Below are 24195 nucleotides of genomic sequence, written 5' to 3'. Positions count from 1 at the left end.
ATCTGGATGGTGCTCCCATAATGAATGATCAAATGACTCAAGCCAACAGAACTCACAAACACTTTCTAAGCTTATCACAGATTTGAAGCACAGGAATTAGTTGGACACTATTTAAAAAGTACTAGACATAACAGCCCACTTAGATCACGCTGTTTTCAATTTCTTAGGAACGCTGCATGAGAAACTATGAAAATTGCTGTCATACTTATTATCTTTCCAAGCATTACAAGAGATCAGAACAAAGACTATTGCATGCAGTATATACCAACTGGCAACGCACTGGTAAAATGTGGTCCTTCAGACTGAGTAAAAGAACAGCAACCATGAACAATTTTGACAACAAAGCTTTCTTTAATCCATTGGGCAGGTGGGAAGAAGATGTTTGGGTTACAGTCCCCTACAGCTAGAACATACTCAGACAAACACAACTGCTAAGAAAACTGGTAAGGTTCTAAGTCAAACCAGCCTTGAAGCACACCATCTACCAAGTCCTAGTTTACATCAGCAGTGTGGCCTGATGAGTGTCTGTACAACTGACTTAACACATACATACCATTCCTGACTTCTCATGTCAGCTGGAAGGGCCACTGAAACAGGACTATAAAAGGTAGGTCAGGCAAGAACAAGGAGTCAAGAGAAAGCAGGAGAGGATGGGGGAAAGAAATACTTTGAAACCAGGACAGCAAATTCTTATCTTCCTACAATACAGTATCACACTGCCATATTACAGTGTCTGAAGGCAGCCTGGAAAGTGATTCATACAGAATGGCAATGCAACCATTTGTTGACAATCTGTTCTACTCCAGTCAGCTGTTATGACACTCCCTCCTGCTGGAGATAGCCTGCTGCCTTCACTTAAATTACAAATTGAAACCATAATGTAAAAAATAATTCACCTAAGCCCTGCTATCAGGTTTAACAGTCACTAACTAAAAAAAATGGACTGTCTAAGGCTGAGTTTAGGTGACTCTCATCCTGCTTAAGTAAGCAGTACAAAACAGTAAGTATGAATTTTTAAAATAAAATATTCTAAGTTATTGGAAAGATACAAAGAACACAATGATACAATAATGTTAATTCCCTATGAAAACGCAAGAGGCAATGACATAAAGCTCTCATGGAATGGATCAGGATTTTACTTATATGTATTTGGTTTGGGTGGGATTAAGTTACTCTTCTTCAGAGTGGTTCCTATAAGGCTATGTTTAGTATTTGTGAGCAAAACAGCATTGATTAACACACCAATATTTTAGCTATTGCTGAGCAGTGCTGACACAGGGTCAAGACCTTTTCTGTTCCTCATGCTGCCCTGCCAGTGAGCAGGCTGGGGGAGCACAAGTTGGGTGGGGACACAGCAGGGACAGCTGATGCCAATGGACCAAAGAGATATCCAATACTGCATGGCAGTGTGCTCAGCAATAAAAGCTGAGGGGAAAAAGGATGGACATCTGGAGTGAAGGTGCTTATCCTGCCAAGTAACCATTACATGCACATGGCTGAACACTCGCCTGGCCATGGGAAGCAGTGCATTAATTAATTTTTTTGCTTTGTTTGTGTGTATAGCTTTTTCTTTATCTATTAAACTTTGTTTATCTTTACCCTTTTGATCAATTTCTCCATCGCAGCATAGGGAAGCAAGAGAGCACCTGTGCAGGGCTCAGCTGCCCAGCAGTTAAACCACTACATCACTACTGGCCAGCTATGGCAAACTGCACATATGCTTTGAGATGAGTGTCCTACCAAGCTGACTACACAACACAAAATGAACCTCCTTGAAAGTATCCTTTGATTGCTACCCAAGTTTTTGTCAGACCACGCTGACAAGAACCAAGAAGCACCGTGACAGTCTTGGGAGAAGGAGGAAGAGGGGTGATTATTCTTTGGGGGGTTTTGTGGGGAGGAGGTTGGAGGGGTTATTTGTCAGGTTATTTAATTAAAAGCAAAACTCTAGTCTTATGGAAAATGAGATGCTACTTTCTGAAGAACTTGGCTCAAGAGATATGAAAGCAAAAGAAAGCTGTGATAAGTGACTGCTGCCTGTTGAGGCAGAATGCTGCTGCCAGTTCCCATAGAACGCTCCAATTATGCTCCGCTGATGTTTACATCCTTCTAGAATTCACATGTACACTGCTGTGAGGCCCTGGGCAAAGACTGCTGGCATGGCTTCAGATATAAGAAGGAATAGTAGGAAAGGATTCCTTCTTTTGGGCTTAGCATAATAGACCTCCCATTCTTCCTACTAGAAAGCAATCTGCAAGTCACAGTACATGGTCACAAGGTATTCTGCAATACATCAGAACAGCCTTTACAGGAATACAAAGCTCCTCCCAAAAGTGATACTGAGAATGAAGTATATAGCAATTTTTAAATTTAAGTCACTCTCAGTTTGTCTGTTCCTAGCAAATTTGGTATTTCGAACTCAGTCATAACTATTTACTAAAGATGCAGCACACAAGGTACAATTTTCTGAATCTTCAATTTATTAGATTGTCAGAAGAGGTCTTAAGGATCTTGACAGACAAAATCTGCCTGGCAAAAACATTAGAAATTTACAACAATTTGCTCCTCTTCCAGGAAACAGCAGGCTCTCTACAATTAAATAAAACACTGAATCTGCTGCAGCTATGCTTTCTTCAGCTCTGTCCCACAAGTGCAGCATTCTTCTCTCACATACAACCTACAGTTTTGTTCCATCAATGTGCTGCAGCTGACTTCACCTTGCGCTTTCCAAAGGTTCACGACGCACTGTTAGGTTAGAAAATGACAAAGTCACCTATTTCAGACACTCAGCATAATCACACTTGTAATGCTGTTATAAAGGGCTCTATGCCCTTGAAGAGTAATGGAGAGTAAGATTGAAATCCTCACAGGAGACTGATATATTAATCTAACAAATATTCAGCATCTGAGTGAACTCTAGAGGGTGATGCTGTAAACATCAATATGGAGCATAATTAAAGCATATTATTGAGCCTGTCTTGTTCTGAAAGAAATGGGATTAGTCCAGGACAAAACCACCATTGTGCAAGCTCATTTTGCTACCACAGTCTCTAAGCCATTTCAGTAACTAACCAGCAACATTTCATTTGTCATCGCAGGTTAAAGATATTCTGACCTTAATACTTTCAAAAACAGTACCCTACTTCCTTCTGCATTATAAATATGTAATCCATTTCCTATTCTTCTGTCTACAAACATACAGACTCTTGAAAATAGACACTGCCAGCTTTGCAGCACGATTAACATTAAATTTGGCCACAATAACAGGAAGGAATCTCTCTACAGTGAGCACATCACCATGCCAACAAAGAGTAGGTAAATCAGGAGCTCACTCCCTCATCTTGCAATCATTGTAAGCTGTTTGAACTGGAAATGCAATTAACAGAAAAACGATCTTTTTTTCTCTTTGGAAATCTCATTCCAATGAATAATGGTAGTAAATGCTAAGAAGGCCTTTTACACATTCTCAAGGTTTTTGTATTAACAGTAAGACAGTTTTGTTTCCAACAGAAAAGGTTTAACTCAAGACTGCTTAACAGACTATTAACAGCAGTGTTAAAAGAAATTCAGCTCTTAAATGTTGTTCCAAAGCCCTAAATTCTCTAGACAGTTGTGGCCATATTACTAATGTGGTTCAGGTACATTTCACTTTCAGCAATATAATCAACCCCATGGGCACAAATTATCAGGAATAATGGATGTGTACCTGTGTCACAGTCTGTCCACTCTCTTCTGTGAGTAGCTGAAAAGAGCCAGGAGTAACTGCTCCTTTGGCCAACCCTCACCAATTTGATTTATTCCATACATACCTTTTTTATCAGTTATCCTATGACTGATGAGAAAAAAACATGTATCCAACAATTTTTTTCCTTGGTGAGATTCAACATAAATTCCAAATTTTATGCTGCACTATTTCACAATGTGCACAACTTCATTTTGAATTATCTCATTGAATAAAACTTAACAGGAAAGTTAATCTTGTAATAATGAAATCATAACACTTGAGCACAAGGAATCAATCTTCCAGAGTCACAAAGGCACTTATTAATACCATTAATGTTTAATACCCGCTTTCATAATGGTCATTTAACTTACTTTCAACAAAGCTGGAATTTGATCAAACTCGTACAAGCCAAAAGTGTCTATTCACTTCTCAACAGAAGAGCACAATGCGAGCATTAATGTGTCTCAAATTTTGTTATCCCAGTGACAGCTCATCACATGCTTCTCTACCTGACAACTTCACCTACTTCTCAGTTTCTCAGCTTAAAAGATTTAAAGCAAAACAAAGTCAGTAACTTTGTCAGGTTAACACCAGATGCTTCCCAAGATATCATATCAAAAGTTAAGACTCCTGCCTTGGATAACAGTGGGCCACTGCTGCCAGGCAATACAAATAGATGCACCCAACGTACCATCATTAAATTTCATTTTTAAATCACTTGTGATGGTTTTGTTGTGTGGGGTTTTTTTTAAACAACACTGCATTCTCTCCCTGGAGCTCAGTGAGAACTAAATATCACAGAGGAACAAAACCAAAGGTAAGCATGGATAATTTTTTTTACTATTCCTCTGAAAATAGTTTTTCAAATACAAATGAGTGGCCTGCTTCTGCGTTCAGAAACACAGTGGAGACTTCCTATGAATCAAACAATTTTGCTATAACCAAATATAAGACGGCAAAAAATTACACACACATTCTAACATCTGCAACATGAAGGGCCTAAACAGTACAACTTTTAAAGCTATCTAGATGCTCTTGGACATGTTTGCAACAAAGTCAGTGAAAAGTGTTCTTTGTATGAATAGGTACTAAAACCAAACACTATAAGACTCCAGAAGAAGTTTCTGCAAAATAAAAACCAGAGACTGACTATTTTTGATACAAAATATGCCTAGGGCCCTAGGTCTTTTTGAGAACTTACAAGGAGCATAAGAGACAAAAAAATACAAATACCAATAAATACTTTTCAATGAGCCAAACCAGTTTTCTACACGAAATCTTAATGTGATTATAAGAAGTTATTATATTTGTAGATTGTACCATATGATTATGTTAATTTGTGTCTAATCTACAGATTAAGAAGATAAAGCACTGAAAAAGTTCCGTAAGATATGAAGCAACATACAAATATGTATGCAAGCATGTGAGGAGTTTGCAAGCTCTTATCTCTCCTTGCTGAAAACCAAAATTGAGCACAGTAATTTACTAACATTATTTTATTTCTGTGCAAGCCAGTGTCAATAAAAACATGTCAAAATAGAATTCTAAACTCAAACAGCATATATGAAATATAGATGAGTTTTAAATGTTTTCATCACATTTTTCTCACCATCATCGTTAAGGTTTAAGAAACCATGCTCTCAATTTTCATGTATGTTGGAACAATAACATAACTAATTATTTTTTTCCAAAAAGAAACTAGACTTGGGAAAAAAACCACCCAAACCAAGAGACTGAAAAGAATTCCTACTATATTTTGCTACATCTTGCTTCAACTTACTGATCTGCCTGGGGGAAGATTTCTAGGAGACTGATGAGTGGCCCTTTTTAAAAAAAAAATTTGTGACAACATTCTTACACTAGCACTGAACTACAAAGTAAGGGAAAATTGGCAGATTCTCTAATCTTAGTGAATATTAATATTTGAGAACAAAAGGTAAACAATAAGATCACCTATTTTTCTACATGGATGTGATAGGTTATGCTTTTATAAATGCAAGTAGCTACATCATTTTAGTAGAAAAAGTATCTTTACAAGAACACTGAATTAATACAGCAGCGGCATTATTTATTTTACTGCAAGTCTTATGATATTTGGTGGGTTTATTTTCTACCTTAAAGTTCAGCGATCTTTCCCTTTGTGGCAGACATTTTTTATAATATGGCCTTCAAGACCTAGTGAATGCTTAAATAAAGGTGTGTGTGTGAGGACAAGCCTCAAGTTGGGCCAGGGGAAGTTTAGGCTACATATTGGAAAAAAATTCTTTACAGAAAGAGTGCTTCAGCATTAGAACGGGCTCCATAGGGAGGTGGTTGAGTCACCATCCCTGGAGGTGTTTAAAAAAGACTTGATGAGGCACTCAGTCCCATGGTTTAGCTCATAAGGTAATGTTGGGTCACAGCTTGGAGCTGATGATATCAAAGGTCTTTTACAACATATTTTATTCTGTGATTCTGTGATTGGTCCTTCTAGTCAGGGAAGTGCTGCCTGTCATGTTGACAGTCCCCCTTCCCTGCAATAGTAACCATTAGGGCTACAATATGAAACTGCAGTCCTTGTGGCGAGATGTCAACTCAGAGCGGTTGGTTCTTGTATGAGGAGACCAGAAAAGAAGTGTAACAGCTCAGCTGAAAGCACAGATCAGCCGGAATCTGAGGGTTAAGAGGGACAAAGATATTTTAGGTTTTCAAACACGCAATGAGCATACAAGAATAGAAATAGGTAATTTGTAAAACCACTATTGTTGCAAAACACGCTTCCATGCTTTTATAAGAAGCGGCTAATTTGATATCATGCCAATATTTTAATTTCTAAAAATACCCTAATGTGAATATTATATGTTGCAGTGCTATTATTAAGTATCTAGAGCAACAATAGCAGAGTCAGATATCTGTTTCAGGTAGCTAAACTCCTTACAGATCAAAACAAAAAGTGAAGGAAAGTACATACTTCCTATGCCTAAACTGGGCCTGTGTCACATGCAGAGCTGAAAAGCTGCTTTCAGTTTAGGCAGGCTTTTTTTTTGCAAGGAAAAAATGGAAGAAAAGTCTTCTCTTAAGAAGAAAAAGTCAAGTAGCTCTGCAAGATACATAATGGTATAAGCATTCAAGTTAACAATACAATAATTTTTAAAAAAATTCACAGAACTATCCCAGCTCATTGAAATAAAGTGATGGTGGTGATGGTTTCTGAATGGCAAACAGTAGCAAACTAAAAAATAGAGTCATCACAACTTCCTCAAAACTCTTGTAAATTAGTCTCTGCTACAGGACTGTGGAACAAACAAATTTTTATAATACATCTGCATAAAGAAGAGCAATTAAATCTGTACTCAGTTTACTCCAGCAGTCCTCCTTCGGTACAAAACTCAGTTTCATAGCAGGACTGAGACTGCCGAATCTGAGATAATGGAAGTTAGAGACACATTCTTTCTATCAAACTCATGTTTGCATGTAAGTTTACCTACCATCCCCCACGGAAAACAAACAGTACCACTCTCTTTTCCAACAGTCTGTCCAGCAACCACCTATATTTACAACTTACCACAATTCCTCCCATATTTTTTATACCATGACCATAAATTTGTCATAATAGTAATTTTGTAGAGGTTATTTCTGAAATCTTCCACTATTGGATTGAAAAATACAGTTTGTCTTTCACTTTACACAACTTGTTTTACTGTTTCTAACTGATACAAACGCAGGCAAATCTATCATTCAAAAATAAACTTACTGTGTGGCTTTGACAATGTCCCAAGTGCTGTAATCATCAATGTGGCTTTTCCGTCCAAGAGATTCACTGTATCCATGGTTGTAATGGCTTTGAGGTTTTATTTCCTAAAAAAGATAAACCCACTTTTAGAACACCCAAATCAGCAAGTTTCTGAAAAAAAAAAAATTATAAGGAAAACTAATACCACTACACAGGTCAATGTACTGTAAAGCCACCTAAATATAAGAGTGATACATTTCTACATTTCGGAAAGCAGGCCACAATAGTTCCCAGTATACTTCTCATACACTTTACAGAAAACATGACTTGCAATCACAGGGTTCTGACAAATCCTACACTTTTTTCCTACTTGCATTTTTACAGAAGGTTAACAAAAAATAAGAACAAATTTCTTTATGTGGTATTGGGTTTGAGTTTTTATTTTTTGGTTTGCTTTACTTTGCTTTTATGAAGGCAACATAACATAGGTAGAAAAGCTATTTGCCATAAACTGACGAAGTTTCTCTCTGTTACTACAATTAAATGCTGCATTTCATATAGCAGAGGTTATCTGTGGATGTTTAAGCTATGGGTGTCAAAAGTAAATGGCATGACCATGATGTGTTCTTTGGCAGATACAGCTCCCTGACTTATGTCTGTTGATGAAGGGAAACACTTCCAGGCTCAGTGTTTCTCTTGGTGGAATCTATATTCAAACGCTATATTAACACATCACTAGGGCAGCAACATACCATTTTTTATTTACAAACACATGAAAGCTCAGCAAGCTGAAATTGAACAATTAATTTTATACATCTTCTGGACAATTTTCTATGTGTTACAAATGCTATAGCTGATTGCCTCTGAGCACCAGCCATGCAATTCAGCATAGCTACATAAAGCATGAAAACTGCAACATAGATTAAAAAGCAAAGAAAAAAAAGAGCAAGCTCTCTGCAAGTTCTGAAAATGCATTTCAGTTGATTTCATTAAAATGTATTGTTTACTTTCTGTTTTCCCCAACATATACTGCCATGGGAAGAATTATTACCTTTAATCTAAACCTGAAAAAACTTTTAAACACCTCATGAAAGGTGTTTAATTAAAACAATTCCAACTTCCACTTAGTTACTGAAATGAGAAATCAACTAGCTCATAACTATACTTTACATATTTTTAATTTTTTTCTAAGATAAATGAGTCAAGATAATGATCATCTAGTGCACCTAATGTTAACAAGGATTCATAGCCACAAATCTCCACAACTATCTCTCTCTCTAAAGGTGTATGTTGCCCTGTTAGCTCAACTGACTAAGAGATGTATTACAGCTAGGGAGAGCTCCAATTGCCAGCAGGAGCAGGCCTTCCTATTTCTCAAGTTCTCTCAGCTGGGCAGTAATTTCTGCAAAAGCAGATATTGGGCACAATGAGAAATAACCTCTTACTGTGCTCAGCTGTGGCCAGTGAGCCAAAGTGTTTTTCTTGCTTCCTGGGGCATTAATGTCTCCATTGAGCAGATGGGAGTTTAAGTGAACTGTCCTCTAACCCTTAGATGTTACTCATCTTGGCTGCTATTTTAAAATATTACTCGAATATTATTACATATATTGTCTCTTTGTAACTTTAGAGTAAACCATCAAGAAATTAGTCTAGTTCTAGTAAATCTGAAAACTCAATATTTACTTAAAAACTAAGTAACTTAGTTGAGCATGTTTGTATTCATTACATACAATATACCTATTTCAGATAGGAGGAAAACAAATTCAAGTAAGAATTTCTAATGCATTAAGTACACTTTGTTGAACTAAATTAATATAATAATTTATATAGTTAGAAAAACTATGAAAATTTATACACTGAATAAAATTTTCAAGAAACTGAAGCACTTAGAGCTTTAAAACCAGAACAGTTAACACTTATGACTAGTGCAGCAAGTCTTCATTTTTAAAACAAACTTATGCATGCATTTTCTTCAAAAAACCAAGTTTTTCCATTTCACACAGTACCTAAGTGATCAGCAGATTATAGCTCTTTTTTTACCACAAAGTTATTCTGCAGCATTTAATTTTCCTTCCCTAGCCTGAAAAATTACCTAGATGAACCAATTAAGCACTGCCAGCCCAACAGGAAGACTGCTCTGTTCCATCTCTACAGGAGAGACAATCTAAAAATGTAACAGGGCATCTGCTGTCATCCAAATGGTATGTTACAACCAATCCTCTTACAAGTCAGAAACATAGCTTTGCTTTGTATCTGAAAAAGGCAACAGCTTAACCAAACCTTTTTTTTCCCCTTTTACTAGATAAGCCAGAGATAGATCATTTATAGAGAGAGTTGAGTTCATATTTTATACTTAGAAATAATTGAAACAATTCCTAAAAATCCCCCAAAGTTTTACGAACATCACAGCCCCCAAAATGATACCATGGAGTCCTCTATACCACAGTGTAAACTGTGGAAAAAAAGATGACTTTAGATGTGCCTGAGAAGAATATGCAGACACTGCTCATTTTGGAAGTACATTTTTAATAGTAAATCACAGCAAAGCATATGAAATCTGAATTCTCAGCCAATATAGTAAACTCTCTGCAGCCTGGACAAAGATTCCCAATCTCAGACTCAAAATTTTTACTCGTTATTATCTATGCAACTTGACAGCTGCATGCTGGCTACTTCAAGTGCCATTCTATGGAGGAAACTCTTACCTGGCATTATGAGTGCCTGGTTTATGGCTGTAATCTGCAGAGAAACTGCTGGGCTCCTAAGCCAAAAAGCTATCAGGAATCACAAGAAAAGACAACCTAGATTTTGAGAATCACAGTCATGCTGGATTCACCTGGTGATACGTGATTTGGACCAAGTCAGTACAAATAATGGTGTTACACACTACGCTTGGCTGACAAGGCAAAAATGAAAGAAGCAAGGTAGCAACTAGGAAGTGAAAATAATTGTTTCAGGGTTCTGAAATCCCCATGCAGGGCTAGGGCACCCGAATATAAATGCAGAAGAATCATTTTTCCTAATTACTCTAGAAAGAATAATTTAGAAAGAAATAACCAAAGACTAATACTAAGACAATGCAACGCAGGTTTATGTCACTAAGTGGGCAAGTTTCCAATAATAAGTGACAGGCTGAAGCAGAAGACCCTTAGAAGACTTGCAATGAGTGAATACAAACCAGGTATCTGCTCAAGGAGGCATATTTCCCATTTCTAAACTTTCAGCATAGCAATTTAAAAGCCTGCCATTTAAAAACCTGTCGATATTAAACACAACCTCTTTCTATACACATTGCTACCACAGGCAATGTTTTCAGCAGGCACAACCATCAGATACTGCTGTAACACACCCAGGCACCTCTCTAACGGGACAGCAGGCTGCCTGAACAAAGCTCCCTCTGCCCAGGCATCACACAGCCTGCTCAGCCCCAGCAGGACCAACTGCAGTGGTGCTACACCTGGGAGAATTGGCCTGTGTGGGTCATTTTGCATCAGCAGCTGAACTAGAAAGAAATCACACCTAGGACATTTACACAGTATTTCTCTTCAGAGTTAACAAAAAATAGTAACACATAAAATAGAGATTACTTCCTCCAACTTGCTGGACAGAAGAGAAAGCTCAGCTTTTAAGTTCTACAATGATCTAGATTACCTGCCTTCCACTATTAAAGGCACAGAAATAAGCATAAAAAGTGGAAAATGGTGAGTATAAGCTTTTAAGTTCCCACTTAAAAGAGTGAACCTCCCCTAAATTCATACACTCTCACACAAATTTTAGGAATATACTTCAAATTCTTGAAACTACTATGACTTTTTAAACATATGATATGACAGATTGATAATAAAGTAGCAACATAACATTTTGAGCCTGGAGTATAAACTGCATTCACAAATGGCTTCAACGACATTTCCCAAGTGTTAGAATGTTTTCCCTTTTTGATGACAATATTTACTCCAGAAAAATTTAATTTTTCAATGATGATCCACTGTTTATAAACCTTAACAGCCAATTAAAAGATGAAAAGCTAATTGAAACCCAAGTGCATTTTTTAGTGACAATGGCTCTTCCCCAGCTGAGTCAGGAAAACTAGTAAGAAGGTAGTAGGGCAGAGGCCTGATGTCACTGATTTAAAATAGGCAATTTGCAAACACTAGATTTCTAGTGTTTCATCCTGTTTCAAGGAGCCATTTTCAAGCAGGACTTGAGGCAACATTGTTACCTTTGCTAAAACACAAATGTCACTCCTCCCCTCTGCTCCTGGTTCCATGCTCCTGCCGCCTAACCCAAGCCAGCTTTGGTAATTGGAGCTGCGGTCACACCACACCCACTCCTCTCACTACAGGACAGGGGACGGGGGATCAACAAGAAACAGATAAAACTCAATTTTTTAGTAGGACAGCAAGCTGAATCTGTTTCTCCAGTGAAAACACAGGCACCAGAGCTGCTGACAGAGGGAAAGCAAGCCAGCAGAAGGTAGCAGGAACATTTATGCACCTGCTAATTGTTAATTTGACTAAGTAATCATGGAGAACACACTTCAGCTTTTAAATAACCAAGAAGTTGAGCTGATAGGTCGAAGAAAATTATTCTGCTCAGAAATTGCTAGAGTTGGCTGGTATGGAAGGTTGTAAGAAAAGCAAATTTTGCTCATCTGTGTGTTACTTGGTTCCCCCATTCCTACCAAGGATCACTTCTTCTAGATGAGCTTCCCACTTCAGTGACTACCCTTTGACAAGGCCCTAATCACTCATATGCATCTGCGACTATTTTGTCATTACTCATTAGTCAGAAAATGTGCAGACTGCTTGCACAGATGCACAAGTAATGCGGTGTAGAAAAAAAAAAAATACACAAAAGAGAATAATGCTTTAAAAGCAACAAAAAACCCCATGGTTTGGTAAAAGAAACAACACAGAAAAAAGCAAACCTCCTCTGGAAAACTGGACCAGTAAAATGGGGAGAGAGAAGATAATGCAAAATAACGAAATGTAACTCCAAAGGAAAAAGCATGAAGCACAACAGAGAGGAGAGGAGAAAAGTGTTTATTCTTGGAATCTCTGCTAATATCGGCATTTCCAATCAGTCCTCCTCACAACCAAATGCATAATAAAGTGATGCTCATTTCCCCTCAGTACTCAAAGCTTTTAATCTTTTCCAATAAAAAAGCCTAAATGAAACAAGCTTAAGAAGGATTCTTAGAATAGCTTCTACAGAAAAAAATTAGCAGTCACGCATGAAAGAATAAGATGACCGAGACTGAATTATTCTGAGATAGCAATTTCATAATTCACAATTATACATAGCAGGAGGATATGAATAGGTCAATACGCCTGCTTGGACATAAGGAAGGGAGGAAAGAACTGCTGCTTACAGCTGCCACACATGGCTCTGGTAGGCATTAACAGATGGCTAGGTCTGCTCTCCCCTCAACATTATGCAATGTTGCTGCAAGGAAGCGATACCATGATCAAAATCAGACACTCAAATTCTGAATGGTGACCACCATTAAGTCATTGAGACTTAAAGAGAAAATACTAACAGATTTTAAAATAAAAACTTAGAAATAAAAGTATTACTCTCCATAAAATATTCCATACTGTTGCACCTGTTTCTTAATAGAAACAAAATAATTTCTTTTTAAATGGATGACTACACTATTTCCATATCTGGCTGCAGTCAGAGAATCATCATAAAATTGGAAATGACTGCAACTGTTTCAGGGAAGCTAAGTAATAATAATCCTCATGGATGTGTATTACATTTAGCAGGGACTACTAGAGGTTAGTATAAAAGAACTCCTTCCCCCATATTTGGGTGTTCAATTTCCCTGTTCTTCATTTACTATAATATAGTGCTTTATAGTTTGCTCTCCCAGTTTTCCTCCTACTTTTAAAAAGGTGCAAGAATCTATAACAAATTTATATATAGTTATTTGCATATTATAAACACCCACATTCATTTATATACACAAAGACTAGTCACTTATGAACTAACATTAATGCTAACTAACAGAACGCTCCCAAAATAAACACAAGCAAATTGATCAAACACAAACAACAATGACGAAGAGATACTGCTGGTATTTTAGTTTTTTTAATTAAAGATCCTCTTCTAAAGTTTATGGTAACTTTCCTTCCCCTACCTCTTTAGCTAACTTTGCAATTCACAAAGTCACAGAAACAGAGGCTAAAATTTGTTAGTTTTACAGGCGTAAGAGTAGATTTTTCTTCCCTAGAAACTAGTTTCTCCCAACATCTACCCCTGCAACAGTTAATCCAACTGTTGACTGTCATCAAGTGGGAACAGTCTGAAACTTCTCATACTCACACAAACACCTAGCCCAGAAAGTTAAGAATTCTCTAGGGCTACATAGGTTCATAACTTTGAGGAGCCAGAGTGTTCAGCAGCTATGAGCTGTTAGATGGTCTGGACCAGGATGATTCATATACACCTTCAGTTTAGCTAATCCATGCTAGAAAATTTCCACCAAAACCAGACTACATTCTCTGTGCAAAAAAAAAAAAAGCATGCCATACCACCTATTTTATTAACTGATCAAATTATGCATTTAAAAAAATTATAGCACTAAATGACACAAAATGAGTATGACATGATAAAATCAACTTCCATTCAATGGTATTTCTGTTACTGTTTTCCATTACTTTTTATATTTTACTGCATTTTGTGAAGTCTGTTCAGTTTGCCTCCTACAAGTTTGGTCTAATTGCACAGTTTCTTGACACACTAGAAGAAAAGACGCATTTATGAAAATCCCTACAGAAGCTAATTATAGAATACATAAACAATGGAAATAAATCTGTGCCTAATACTCGATCTTTTTTTAATCAATCTATAGTTTAAATTAACAACGTTTTCTTTAAAAAGTGGTGAAATAAGATTGAGAAAAGCCTCACCTCAAACACCATAAATCAGTCCTTTTGCTGCTACAGATTTCCACCCACATGCAAGTCAGGCATCGCACAGAGAGCATAATCCTGCACACTCTCCAACACAGATCTAATTTTTTACATAACACGTTAGAGATGCTCAACTAGAGCCCTTAATCCAACCATTCTATGCAGAGGTCAGAGGTCATGTGATTTAAAGCACAGCTGATAATAAGCTTTGTTTCTTCAAAATAAGCACCCACAACCAGTCAACTGTTTTCGAGTAATTTCCTTGAAGATGCTCCTAAATTGAACAGTAATACTTTAGGAAGCCATAGCTTCACAAATAGGCTTTTCAACAGGCTTTGTATTTGAACACAGCATCAAAAGCAAGTGCTATTTAAAAGTGCTATATTTACTAGCATTTGTAAAGGTTAAAAAAATTAAAAATTTAAAATGCTATGGTGTAAAGCTCACTATAAAGCTTTTGTTTAGTCAGCAACTTACATTAACATGTACATTTATCTTTTTGGCTTCCTTTTCAAGTAGTGTTGCATTATATTCTCAGCCAAAATTCCGAGGACTTTGGCAAAAGCAAAACTATTCTTTTTCTGAGTGATTTACACAGGTCTGGGTCTCACAAGCTTACAGAGCCATCAGCCTAAACAACAAATCCCTGAAAGACCTAGCATTAAGAGAGTCAGTCATGAGATTAATGTAAAACTATTTACATATTCCACTCTTTTAAAGTGCTAAACTTCAAAATTCACTCAAATATGTGTCTAGCACAATACTGATACTTAGCTACTTGGAGAAAAAAAGTCCTCTTTTTAAAATTCACAGAAAAGGATATTCTTAAAAGTCTTTTTCAAAGGTAAATGTTTTTTCCATCCATCAAGAATTAGATCACCAGCAAGTGCACACGACAGAGTCAGCCTAGCTACAGATGCTCTTTTCTCCTTGGCTGATACAGAGAAAAAAGTTAGTACAACTTGTGTTCAATCCTTAAAAAAAAATTCAATTCACCATTCCCATCTCAACTTTTTAGTAGCCAATGGAGCCTCACATCAACAGCCAACAGAGCAAGCTCCCATTCCCACTTTTAATAAACACAGGCTGGTTAACCCACCACAATTAGAAAGTGCATGAAAGGTGTTTCCAGTCATGCTAACAAAACAATCTTCTGCAGCAAATTAGACAGCTCAGTGAATCCATGGTTTAACACTGAGAAGGGTCCCATTCTCTCCAACTCCTCACTTTTCAAACCAGGACTGCCAGCTCACCATCTGCCTTCTGTCAGTGCTTTAGTGCACTTGACCTTTCCATGAGTAGGCTGAGTGAACTGGTAGAAGGTTATTCACAGTGGTTTTTTTACTGGATGCATTTTCTACTGATTTACTTCCCTGAACTGGCTCATCCTGGGAGCAGACAAGCATCACTGGCATAGGAGTGTAGCTGGAAGCACCTAAATCACAATCAGCTTAAGACAAGCTAAAAGTCACCTGCAATCAGACAGGTGATCACACTCCAGGTCCTGGCTGCACCTTCTCCATTACCTCTTAGCCATTCTCACAATAGCACAGTAAAGGTGTCAGGTTAGGTCACAGACTCACCAAGCAAATACCACCCCAAGTCACCCACCGGCCACACAATTGCAAGAGCTCACTCCAAGAAGGGTGAGGAGCTGTGTCTGGGTTCCACCATGGCTTGAGACCAGCTTAAACTCAACTGTAAAAATTACATCCTTCAGAGCCAGCAATGCAAATATTCTCAGAGCACGCTCTGATGTCCTCCCTCTCTTGCTACTGCACTCCCTCCTCCTTGAAGCATCTTCTCCTGGTCTTAAGCAGCTTTCCATGCTCTGACCACAGCATGCCTACTACCCACTACTTTTGGTACCGCCTCCCTTATAGAGATAATCAAGGAAACACTTCTACATACCTCAGGGCAACCTACAAGTGTAGAAAGAAATTACTAGATTTCAAAATAGCACAAGACAAATTGTAGTCTAATGTTACACCAAGTATTGGGCGGGACAGGCCCAAGGCTTCAACTCAGCCAGACTCCCTTTGACTTCAGAAAAATATTTCTATTTTGCTCCACAGTCTCATTTGTTGTATACCCCAGTGTTTCTCTCAGCTACAAGGATACCATGAAAGTCAAATCTTTATCTCATACTGTCTTTGCAAAAGCCAGAGGACAGTGTGCATGCTGAAATACCAAATACTGAGACTGCTCCTATCTAAACATGTCAGTACCAATGGCAATGTTTTTCAGTTTTCAAGCAAACAACAAACAAACATTTTCCTCTTTAATTCTGTAAATTTTCTTCCACATTCATAAAGTCTCATTACTTTCCTAAGCAGTGAAACATGCTGTTGAAAGACTAATCTTCTGTGAAATCTGAGCGAAATAAGGCCTCTGCTTAATAAGTAACGGCAAACTGAATCAACACAAATTTGGGTAAAACCAGACATTTATCTCTTATGCATTAAAAGACAAATTAATAAATTAAGAGATGTCTCAAAACAAATTTTTAGCTTTAAAATCAATTACTGCCCAAATCAGAAGGAGATATGTAGAACAAAAATTGTAAATAGTTGAAAACTAGTTTTTTACCAGATGCCCAAGAAACCACAATTTTACTATTGAGAAAAAGACCAGATGGTGAAAAACTGCACTGTTTCAAAGGCAATTGTAACAAAACAACTACTAAAAAATATCTTGTAAGAATGGCAAGTAAAGCACTGGCAATGATCATGAAAAATTAGAAAAATAAAATGCTAGTAAAAGCATACAATACCTCCCTATCCCTAGAAGGGCAAGCACCATCCTAGCAATAAAAGAAATTAACACAAGTTGTCAAGATTACAAAGAATGATAGAACTGCCAATAAAAACACAAACTCACAAAATTTGAAAATATTTGGTAAGTGCAGAATGAAGTCTGGCCAGAAAATTTAAATTGCCCCAATAAAATGTATTAAACAACTACTATTAAACTTCTGTAAAAGTTTACAGAACAACTGTAAAATACAGGTTGTTTGGGTCAACCATATAGTCCAAAAGGGGTGAAAATTGCTATTCATTAAGCCAGAAGAAACTCCTGCAGTCTGGATACAAGATGATATGGGTTATAAACGGTTACCATTTTAAGTTATTGATGGCTTTTCTAGGTTTTGATATAAGACTGACAAAAAAGCAAATACTAATAACATAGCAGACTAACGAAGACTAGTACCATGGCTTCACAGGAAATTAAACCTGTCACTTCCATTTGATAAATTAGTAGCAATGGTCAAACACAGTTAATGTCCAAAGTGTTTGGGTTAGTAATGTCTGATATTTTGATTAAGAAATTAGAATTGAATGAAAGTTAATGTGGTCTATCTTGCATGTATTAGAAACTACAGGTGAACAAGCTTTATTCTCATTATTTCCTTTGTGACTATTATACATACTCTCCTAGTTAAGGAATATGCTCCAAAAAAACCCTGTCTTGATTTTTTCAGTAGCTCCCATTTGAAACCCCCAGAGAAGTGCCAATATGACAACACTAAGCATCCTTCAGAGGCTATATTTTGACTCACTCTCTTTCACCACTGTGTGCAACCTAGAAGTAAACAACAGAGAGAATTCGTACTGGGAAGGGAGGGCAGGGAGTGTGTGGAAAGAGAAAAAGGGGAATAACTAATACTCTCTGATACAACTTGGGGAATATTGGGACAGGACAGAATTAGGGGTTTTTAAATATCAACAAAAGCAAAGTCCTATATAAAATAAAGACCTATCCTAGAAACTACCTCGAAGGGATGGTCATTATCTGAGTACAAGTGTGATGCATTCCCAGTAAGACCACTACAAGTATACGTATGGGGAATGATGACCAGGAATCATAGGATGGCCTTGGTTGGAAGGGACCTTGAAGCACATCTAGTTCCAACCCCTCTGCTGTGGGCAAGGACACCTGTCACAAGAGTTCAGAGCCCTTTCCAGCCTGGCCTTGAAGACTCCCAGGGACGGGTCATCCAGAGGGTGTTTACTGCCACAGCTTTGTGACTGCTCTGCTCCCAAGTTCCTACCACAGCGACTGCACTGAGAGCAAAGCCATCAAAACAGAAAGAATGAATGAACAGAAGAGACTCAAAAGGGTCAGGAGGACTGCAGACCATAACAGCAGTGCAGGGATCTGATAATCATCAGCATATTAAATAGATACAGAGAGACCTATATTTGGATAGATATCTCACAAGATGTAATGAACAGAAATAAATTAAATTCAGACTAGAAACATGTTTAAGTCTTAAACAGACTAATTAAATTTGAGGGCAACTTTTCCAGTTATGCAATATGACCTATTACTGTAGGATTTTATTTTCTTTTTTACTTTATAATTAGTACTTTGGCAATAAAAAGAATTAGTTTAAAAAACTTCAGCCTGTGATATAAGGTTGGATTAGATCTGCAGTCCTCTCTATCCTCAACCTCTAAGCTACCCAAGATACACAAAGCAAGGTTCAACTTTCAATATCAAGTATGCTAATTTGTCTGAGACTTCACGGTTCTGTTGTCCTTTCTAAGCAGTATAATAAGTGATACCTGATCTTTGAATGAGATCACAAATGCAAGACTAGTCTCTAGAATGATCCTGACTAAACAACACAGTAAGTCCTGTATCGTACAGGACAATTAAGAGCAATCTGCACTCCAGTACAATCCCAACAATATCTACAGAACTCCATGAATAGAACTGGATGGTAAAGTCAGGCCTTTCACTGAAATTTTGAACAGAAAAAAACTAGAGCAAAGCTATTTACAGTAGCTTTACTTGTTTTCTTCAAATCACCCACAAGGAATACAAAATATATGCTTCTAACTTCCTAGATAGTTACAAATTGAACCACAAGGAGAGAAACAAAGATAAGAATGATGGCTTCCATCCGGAAAAATTCCTGTCAAACAGAGCCCATAACTGTTAAAATTGCTTTACAATTTTGCAGGAAGATTGTTCTTGGACAGGATTTTTTAAATGCCAAGAGATATCTGTAATAAACAGTAGCTTCCATCTTTCTCAAATATATCCCACACCACCTGACACTGTTAAATGCACTACACTGAAGTAACAATCCAGATCTTCCTCCCCAGTAATAGCTCTTACCATTTAAGAAGAGATGCAGCTCTCAACAGCTGCAATACCTTTGGCAGTTAGGGCCATACTAGGCACACATCTAGAATATTTTTCAAATACAAAGGAGCATTACAAGCAAAATCTATTTTCTACAATTCTTCTGCCTCCTCGCCCCTTGAATTTCAGAATAAACATCCAAACCTATCATCACCTACCACAGAAGAGCCAGGAATTCACTCTTATTTAGAAGATCCAAGGAATTTAAAGTCAGAAGGTCTGTTGGCCTATTAAAATAATTTAATCAGAGGATAACAAACATCATCAGCATGAGCAACATTCCTATACCAGGGCTACACTGTATAAAAGGAAGCAGAACTTGCTATTCTGTCACGCTCAGAAACCTGAACACTGTGAGAAGGAAACAAACCAGCAGGGACCACTTAGCCCAGTGTTACTCTGCCATCACAGGGTGCTCTGCATCCCTCATCATGGAGCCACCATATCACACTGCAAGTCTGAGACCTACACCCACGGGGCTCCCTTTGGTCGACCATGCACTTCCCAATCCTGCTGAAGAATTCGTGTACATGAATCACAGTCACTCCAACACAGTCTACACTTCTCTACATTCACATATTTGACACATCGCTCTGTTATCCATTTGTGGAATTAAAAAACTTGCATTTGGTCTATAGAAAAATTGCTGAACTCCAGCTGAAAACATCAACAGCTGGATAATCCACCACTGCCCTCCTTCCTTCATTACAATGATTACTCATCCACAGCATTTACCACTTGTGCTTTTCAACTTGATCCCATTCAACTTCACTTTCCAGTCACTGGATCTTGTTAAGCACAAACTGAATAAAGCATTGAATTTCAGTGAGAAAATATTCACATAGCAGAAAAAATAAAGATACCTCTCACTTTCAGATAATGTGAAAAAGGTTTTTGCAGGCCTTTTACCATAAGGCAGCATTAAAATAATTTTAAATTCTTTCCCATACACTATTTAAAAATAACTTTAAAAAGACAAAACTTCATCATTAGCATTACCACATGTTCAGGCAAAAAACCATCTCCTTGTTCTTATGTATTTTTAAATAAAGCATTATACTAAGAACTTCTGCTGAACTGCTTGCTCATATTTGTATGCTGTCAGTCAATAACTTTTGGGATACAATCCCATGCATATGCTCCTTACCTTCAGTGCACTACTTTGAATACAGCTGCATTAAGATGTGCCTTGCTTTACCAGCACAACTTCACATGAATTCTAGATGGTTTTGACAGTTCCATCCTCCCTGCTTAGCACCCATACATCTTGTTTGTCTGCAAGTTTTATTATTGACAATTGTGATATTATGTCCAAATCATTAAAGAAAAAATCCGAGTCTAGTAGACTAAATCCTCCAAGACTTTTAGGAACAATGAAATTCAGAAATAATCTGTGTCAGATGTGTCAGCTAGCCAGCAGTTCTCCAAACATTTATCACATACTATAAGATCACTCTACAAGTATCACACATGCAATTAATATTATTTGTTGTACTTCACCACTAAAATTATCTTCAGAAGTTTTGTTGCTCCACTAGCAATCTTACAGCTAGAAAAGCGGGATCTGTAATGTCATAGTAAACTGAACTTGTCATAAGGCAGAATAAATATCCTTGGAAAGAAGAGTCTATCACTTAAGTTCAGCTTGCATTCATAAGGGAGGGACCAAGGAAGGCCCAAGAACTCAGTCAGGAAGGTACCACACAAATCCCACACAAAAAGCACTCCCTCCTTAAGTTTCCTAAAGTATTTATATTTCCATCAGTTTCCACCTCTTCTTACTGAAATTACTGAATCACTATAGACTGAGTCTTTCATGACATGTATTTAAGTAATTTTTCACTATTCCTTAGAACCTCTTTCCTACAGTATTCATAGTATTTAATGGCAAAATGCAAAGCCTTAGAGACCAGATAAAAACAAACACATCCCTTAAAAATAAAACAACAAATAAGCAACAAAAAAAAGCCACAAAAACTTCAAGTAATTTGAAAGTAATCCAAGTTAGTCAATATAAAAAGAGAGTAAGAAGCAAAAGTCTCATAAAAAACGCATACAGAAAAATACCTGAAAAGGATACCCGAAACAAACAACAGCACCATGAAACAAAAAAAGTCTTAACATTTTGACAGCCCTATAAAAAGCATCAGTTTTAAATGTACACAAATGTTGAAACTGATTATATGCTCCAACATCAGTACTTACATAAGGACATGGTGCTATTTTCTTAAAAATTGAAATCACCATGTATGAAGGTCCCTGACCCTCAAAAAAAACTGAGCTCTGATGCACTGCATTGTTCAGCGGGCAGGTCTGTCACAATACAGCCCTGCTATGGCACATAATCCTTAAGCTTTTAAGAGAGTCTGGAGTGTCTGTTAACAGCCAGTCTGTCTCACCACCAACATGAAAAACATCCTTTTCTTTTAAAGCTTATCAGTACAAAGACTTTAGGGAATAAGGAAACACTCACTGAAATCCATGTAGACACTATCTTGTGAGTAAGATCTAGTCAGACACTCAGCATTTCTGGAAAAATCTAATAAAACTCTCTCCAAACCAGTGATATTTACTGCATATTAAAAGATTCCAGTTGATGCTACAGCACACAACATATATTAAATTCCTTTCCCGTATTTTATGCACACATTTAACTTTGTGCAAAGTAGCAGTATAAAATTCGATCAGATTAACTAGCTAGACTATCAATTTAAATGGAGAGATTTCAGTTTGCTATACAGCAATTACTCAAAGTTAACAAACACTAGTCTTCAGTCTTTAAAACACAATGGATTTCTGACAAGCTGTAAATGCTTTTTGCTCCATTTTCTAGTCTTAGATTGCCTATCCAAAGTTTCCACAAGTTAAGAACACTTTCTTTCAAAGAACATCAACATCCTACAGTCTGGATCACTACTGAAAACTTGTGTCACCTCTGAAAATCATCAGACGCTGCCACTGAGGGTACTGCATTCAGTCTTACTCTAGTGAGGCTGAAAAAACGTGCAGCAACAGCCTACACACATTCCTTAAAATATCCCCAAAACACCAAACAGAAACAAACAAACAAATACCAAAACCCATAAAAATAAACAAACTCGCCCCCCCCCCAAAAATATCGAGAAACTTACTTGGGGTTTATTGCTAGCTAATTACCTTTCAGAAAAGACTGGTCTATTCTTAAGTCTTGAGCACAGTTTAGAGAGGTAGAGTAAGTAAGGTACACGACCTAGCATATAGAGGCCTACAGACCCTTTTCAGTCAGTCATCAATTAAACTAACAGTCTTTTAAGATACTGTTTAAGGAAAAGATACCATCTATTTAGCAAGAACTGGAGCCTGACATATGCACTTATCTGTTTTGTAGGCTGAAAAATCAATTCTTACAGTCCTTAACGTATCAGGTGACAGGTCCATATGTAAAAGCTTTTCTAAGCAAGTTAAAATACGCTTCAAAATAATCATACTAGTCCTCAAGAATACATACATGCTGCTGAAGGTAGGCGGCCCAATAGAAGGGTAAAAAAAATGGTACGAAATGACCTCTACATGTTACCTGTAAGCATTTCTCCTATCGTCAACACACTGGAAAAAACAGACCGCTTGCTCACGCCACAGGGGAACGCTGGGCTGGATGGGGCCAGCCCCGACCTGCGTGAGCTGCACACCAGTGCCATCCAAACCCAAGGGGAAACACTTATTCCTCCGAGCCGCTTTCCCCCGGGCAGCCGGGCCGGGGCAGGGGCCGAGCGCTGCCGCTCGGGGGCCGGTAACGCGGCACCACCCGGGGCGCCTTTGCCCCCGCCGCCGCTTCGCCCCCCGCCCCGGGGGCGGGCGGGACCGCCGGCGAGGGCGCACGGAGGGCCGCCAATGGACTTTGTACCGGTCTCCGCCACCCGCACCCGCCTCCCCGCCCCGGCCCGGCCCTGCCCACCCCGGCCCGCCGTCGCCGCCGCGCACACCCAGGCCGGCGGCGGGGGGCGGCGGCGCACCTCCCGCCCTTCGTGCACCCCGCCCGCCCGCCGAGCCCCGCTCCCCACCGCCCCACGGAGGGACGCCGTCCCGGCCGCGCTCCGAGCCCCGCTCCCGCGCCTCGCTCCCTGCGGGCGGGCCGCTCGCACCTCCGGGTGAAGGATGGGGACGCAGCCCGCCTCCTTCTCGTACTCCTCCAGCGGCGCCGCCATCTTCCTGCGAGCCCCGCGCCCGCTGCATGCCGGGTAGTGCGCGTGCCCGCGGCGGCCCTGCGCGCCGCCGCTGCCTGTGAGGGCCCGCGCACGGGAGGGACGTGTGGCTGTAAATTGTTTGTATGTGTGCATATAGACACGTATATAGACACACACACACACCCCGTATCTTATACAGGGTACGTATATGTATATATATACACCTCCCATGCTTTCGGAGATACCAGCATCAGTTCTCCTGGAACCAATACTCAGTACAGCAGAGGTTTGCGGAGATGCTCCTGATAAGGAGTAAGGTTCATTACGGGTTGGAATGTGAGCGAAAAGAGACCCCTTCACATTCTACCTGTAATGTACATTTGGTTCCACAGTAAGCAATGTCTGTCCATTTTTCGTTTGCATTTATCTTCGTGCCTTCTAGGGTAGCAAAGAGAGCATAGGAAGAAAGCAATAAGGTTTTCATTAGGTTTTTGCTACCAGCTGCAGGAATGTTTGAAACCCCCC

The 24195-nt window shown here is 38.5% G+C and overlaps 1 protein-coding gene across 1 annotated transcript in view; it reads right to left on the bottom strand.

The window, feature by feature from the left end:
• ZDHHC17 (zDHHC palmitoyltransferase 17) overlaps positions 1-23738 on the bottom strand; it is a 65639-nt gene extending 41901 nt beyond the window's left edge. The window contains exons 1-2 of the mRNA XM_014891947.2: positions 23629-23738; positions 7458-7561 (exon numbers count right to left, since the gene is read on the bottom strand). Of these exons, the coding sequence (XP_014747433.1) occupies positions 7458-7561; positions 23629-23691 (167 nt within the window). The 5' untranslated portion in view covers positions 23692-23738. The remainder of the gene's footprint in view (positions 1-7457; positions 7562-23628) is intronic.
• Positions 23739-24195: the final 457 nt, after the last annotated feature.

The sequence above is a fragment of the Sturnus vulgaris genome, chromosome 5 (genome assembly GCF_052056855.1).
Source record: "Sturnus vulgaris isolate bStuVul1 chromosome 5, bStuVul1.hap1, whole genome shotgun sequence".
Lineage (NCBI taxonomy): Eukaryota > Metazoa > Chordata > Aves > Passeriformes > Sturnidae > Sturnus > Sturnus vulgaris.
Note: the sequence above shows the minus strand (reverse complement) of the source record. Positions and strands in the feature narration are given on the sequence as shown.